The 5300-nt window shown below is 42.8% G+C and overlaps 1 protein-coding gene across 1 annotated transcript; it reads right to left on the reverse strand.

Annotated features, from left to right (window-relative positions):
• On the reverse strand, positions 2067–2767 carry LOC109835408. Its single transcript, XM_020403385.1, has one exon. The coding sequence runs from the start codon at positions 2765–2767 to the stop codon at positions 2126–2128; it is 642 nt and encodes a 213-aa protein (XP_020258974.1). The 3' UTR covers positions 2067–2125.

A 5300-nucleotide genomic window follows, 5' to 3' on the forward strand; every position in this document is an offset into this window, starting at 1 on the left:
TCTATTACCACTTTTGGATATGGGCTTCTACCTCTCGTCGACAAGGCCTCTCCTGAAGTACTAGCATGGGAAGACTCTTTGTCCTTCCTCCTCAAATCATAGTTTGTCAAATCATTAGTAACTTCACTATAGCTGATAGAAGACCTCTCATTCAACAAAGTGAGCATGAAAGTATCATACTCCTCATCCGGTAAGGAGCCCAACAAAATAATCGTCTTGTACTCATCCGATATCTTCTCATTAAGGAGCCCAACAAAATAATCGTCTTGTACTCATCCGATATCTTCTCATCAATATTCGCCAAGTCCGACAACAACTTAGTGTAGTTGTTCATCATCAATATTCGCCAAGTCCGACAACAACTTAGTGTAGTTGTTCACATGAGCCGCTAGTGAGGTGCCTCGGGACATATGAAATCTGAACAATCTTCACAGCAAGTGCAAACGGTTCTCAGTACTCTTCGTAAGGTACTTATTGTTGAGAATTTCCCACATATTCATTGTAGACGTCACCCCAATCACATCATACTTTAATTCTTGTTCCAAACAAGATCTGATCACCCCACAAGCATTCTTATTCATCTTTTCTCATATCGCCTCTTCATATTTTGGTGGTGTTTCTTGGACCATGATGGTCTCCTCCAAATTCTGAGCATTGAGCGTATCTTGAACGTCGCTCATCCACAAACCAAAGTTGATCTTGTCGTCATACTTCACCATACTAATTTTAGTGTTCTAAAAACCAACTTGGAATGTACTCGTCATCTTGCTATTTTCACCAACTTTTTCACCCATACTCGCAAACTCTAAATTACAAAGAAAGATTTAAACTTTGAAAGAAATAAGAAATTACTCAACTGAACATTAGATTGGATTCCAAATAGAACTCCTAACCACACGAGGAAAGCGAGATCTCCAATGGCAACTTTAAATCCTATCTCTACCGAAGCCTAGAACTCTAAGAACCAAGCTTCCACGACGAATCTTCCTCCACCTAATGCTAAAACCCAAGATCTGAAATCTGAGCTCCGATACCAATTGTCGCGCGCCTATGCGGAAGCGTGCTCGTTCACCAAACAAGTCGTAAGCACGGGAGAAGAATAACCAATCACACACGAGCACAATTCAAAACTGAAATACGACAGATCAATCACAAACACAAAGATATATGTGGTTCGGTAATTTGCCTACGTCCATGGGGAGAGGATGGGGAGATTCCACCAAATCAATGAGAGTACAAAGGGTTGCAATCTCACAAAACTCACAAACTAACCCTCAACCAAAGCTCTCAACTTGCTCACAATATCTCCCGCTCACAATGCTCAAAAGTCTCTCTAATGTCTGATTACAACTCTCCTCTTATTGATGATCCTAATCTCTTCTAAAGCGTTCCATATTTATAGAAATCCTAAAATCAAAACAGACTAGGAATTTTAAAACCAAAAACAAAACAAATTAGGAATCCTAATAACCTGTTACCAAAACAGATTAAGAATCATGTTAAATCCTAATAACCTGTTACCAAAACAGATTAAGAATCATGTTACCAAAATAGATTAGGAATCCTAATAACCTGTTACCAAAAAGAATCATGTTACCAAAATAGATTAGGAATCCTAATAACCTGTTACCAAAACAGATTAGGAACCTGCTATGCAACACCATTTTTATTCGGAGCATAATTCACCTGACTGATTTGGCTTAGGGTCCTTATGGGCATTCTGTTCGCTTCTGTACCACCTAGTGACATTTTGATTTTGTACAATGTTTTATTAGACGTCATTAGAATTTTACTATGATCGGTTCTCATGTAGAAATATGAGGATCATGACATATAGCTGACCAAATTCTATAAGGAGTTTCTCAGGTTTGATCATATAATATTTGTACCTTTTTCATTATTTTGGGTATCAAAACTATGATATCTCTTGTATTTGTTTTCTTCTCTGATGTAATTTGATTCTAATAGTTGGAAATAAATGTAATTTTGATACTTGTTTTTATTAGTCTATATTAATATTGTAGAATTTTCCATGTTTTACATGAAAATTAGAAGGGGAAAAAAAAGAAAGGAATATTGTTAACATTACACATAAATTTGGAAGGGATTATACATGTATTACATATTATTGAGTAGAGAGTGGAAAGCCAATCCCATGTCTAGTAGTGGGGAAATTAACAAACAGCATGCTTGCTATAACTCCAATCGCCACCGGCAACATCGTCAGCATCTGTTTCGTCTCCTCCGACAGGATCGGATAAAAACATAACACCACATTATGATCAAGCAAAGTCACCGCAGCAAATACCATCACCGCTGTAATGGCATGAATAAAATCAACAATCATAATCCTGTAGCTGACAGTCATCTCCGTCGGCAAAGGCTCAGTTCCGTCAATAATCCACAATCCATTCCAGGTCGCAATCCCATGTCGAACATTTCCAGCTTCATCGCGAATGCTGTCGGTTAGGCTGAGGATGAAGCAGGACAGAGCGCAGAGAGCAACGAGGTATGCAGTCATGGTTTGGTTTGCGACAGAGCATTGACCTTCGTTTGTGAAGATGGGCGATAGGATTTGGAAGGTGAGGACTGTGCCAGTCGGAAGGTGGTTGGCAAGGTGGGCCGTGCTTTCGAAGGCCTTTTGCCTTGCTCTTTTGGCCGGAATCGTCGCATCTTTGTTGTTGTTAGTTGTGGTGATGCCGTAGAATTGTTCAGGGTCTAAGAGGGGTTGGTTCGATTCGTCCTGCAAAGCCTCTTCTATATCCATATTGAAGGCTTAAAAACTGAAATATTGGATTATGTGATTCTTGGTGTTTAATTTTTGGTGTTTATCTTGTTTGTTATTATATAGAGAAAGGTGGATGAGATTTCTTGCAAGAAACATGAGTAATGGATCTGATTTAAGCTTTCTCTTGACTTGTTCTTCCACATTATTCCAGGTCTAACTCTTGTATCATACATTAACATGCTATTGTTCATTGAAATTAGAATTGTTCAATGAAAGCAATCATATGTAATGCATGAGAAAAGATCATGTCCATCAGACACATGTGATAGAAAATACCAAAATGAATGTTTGATGGATGCTTCGTCTGAGGTCAAAAGGTTGCTTGTGATCAATTTCCTTAGAATTTGAGAATGTTATAATAGCTGGTGAATTCTTCAGAGTTAAGCTGCCAATGTGTTGTATACTACTTGCAAAATTGCTCACATACTTACTCAATATAGGTAGTTTGTTATGTCAATTTACGCATTGGGATCTGAAGGATTACGAAGGAACTCATAGCTGATCTTGGAATCAATTTGCTGGAAGTAGTTGGTGGAGTTCTAAATTAATGATACAATTGTTGTTCAGAAAAACTATATGAATTAGGGCCTAGGCTAGATCCCCAGAATCCAAGCCCAACTTAACAAGCGCAACCCGTTGTATCGTTTTATTTAATTTTATTAAAACCGAGCCTCGATCAAATTCTTCAAACGGTCGTATTTATATACTATACTTGGACTAATGTTGAAGTACCTCCATATGGTGGTCCCTTTCCCGAAGCACCTCATCCGGCCCCCTTGCCTTCTTATTGCTCTCGTCAAGCTCTCACCTAAGCCTTCCAACCTTAGAAGCTCTTTGGGCCGACGACTCCGTCGCCCATTCCGAGTCGGCCCCCCCTACCGTCCCTCAGGGTAGTTACCTCCCCTAGGAGCTTCAGATAAGAAGTCCGGATATGTTCCATCCGGCTGAATGTCTCTTGCTCCACCAATGCGCCTTCGCACCAAGTAGCTCTGGAGACTTTGGTGGAGACCAGCATTGAGGACCCTTTCAAGAATTCCTCATCCCGAGGAAGCCAGAACTGATCCATTGTCCTCGTTTGAGTCAGACGAGATCCGAGGATTGACCCCCTGACATCGAGGTGGTGAGTAGGCCGGTAGTGGTGTTCTGGGTCGTGTTCCTGACTAAATCAAGGGCCGATCCCTGAGGACCCAATGAGGTACTACCTCATCCTCTCCCATTCTTCTTCCCCCACCTCGGTGATGCGATGAGGATAAGAGAACTCCAACCCTGCTGGAGGAGCCATCTCTGCCACGACCGGCTCTTTCTCCCGATGACGGGACGACTCAGTGAGGTTAATGGAAGCCCCCTCTTCATCCGCGAAGGCTGCGACATCGACCCCAACCTCTTGTTGAGGAACCTTTGCCTCCTCTTCTAGGGTAGACTCATCCACCTGGATGATGTCTGTCTCGGCCAACTCGGCCGTCGCCCGAGGCTCTTGCTCCTCATCTCCACAATCTCCTCCTCCGCCTATGGATTAAGGTGGCGGGAGACTCCACCTCAGTCTTCTCGGCCTCCAATTGGGCCAAGTCTTAGCGGGGATGCTTCTTTGGCCTTGGTGATGGCCCCTCCTGGGGTCGGCAAGAGGAGCGGTCGACGCTATCGCTGCTTTCGCTATTCCCAAGATCAAAGCTGAAGCCATCTCTTGTTCCCTAGTGGTGGGAGGTACGACCGAGATGTTGGCCACCCGCAGGATTGAGTTGTCAAACAACTGCTCCACCCTGCGTGACCTAGCATACGCCCTGATTTGATCCAGAGCATCCCTCTCAACATCAAACAAATCATCAGATATTAGCACCTCCTTTCTTATCTCGGGCTAGTTTGAACAATCTAGTTCCAAGTCATCCCCCACGACCCAGACAAACTTCTCCTCCCAATCCTTGCTCGAGTCAGGGAGGCCAGTGATAAACTTGTACTTGCCAACCATTTGGAAGTGAAAGTGGGTCTCGGTCTGGTTCACCTTGACACTTACCAGACGACCCAGCACTTTCAAAGATGGTTTTATTGCCAACCAATGGCAGATCACTACGAACCTGTAGATGGTCAAAACATATTTTCACTGAAGGTCCAAGAAGTGAACAACCATGGGCTAAACACTTCAAATGGGCCCAAAGTCAAGCTCACAACAAGCTGCAGCAAAGGTCACCTGATGGTTGAAGAGAACCTCGCTAAGCGACTTATATCAACTCGACCAAGTCAGATACGAGTTGACCCCCCGCAACACGCTTCTGATCAAGTCAAAAGATGTCATTAACTCGCCAAGCCTAGAGTCGAATTCTGAGCTAAATTTGAACTCATAGGTGAAGTTCACCAACTAACGAACTTCGCCCACATAGACCAAGTCATCCACTTCTGAAGAATACGTGCCCACATTAGAAGCGACCCTCGCCCACATCTGCAGCGACCTTCACCCACGTCTTCAGCAAACTTTGCCAAGCCCGTGAAATTCGCCTAAATAGCCATTTCAAAACTATAA

Source organism: Asparagus officinalis, chromosome 1, assembly GCF_001876935.1.
Source record: "Asparagus officinalis chromosome 1, Aspof.V1, whole genome shotgun sequence".
Lineage (NCBI taxonomy): Eukaryota > Viridiplantae > Streptophyta > Magnoliopsida > Asparagales > Asparagaceae > Asparagus > Asparagus officinalis.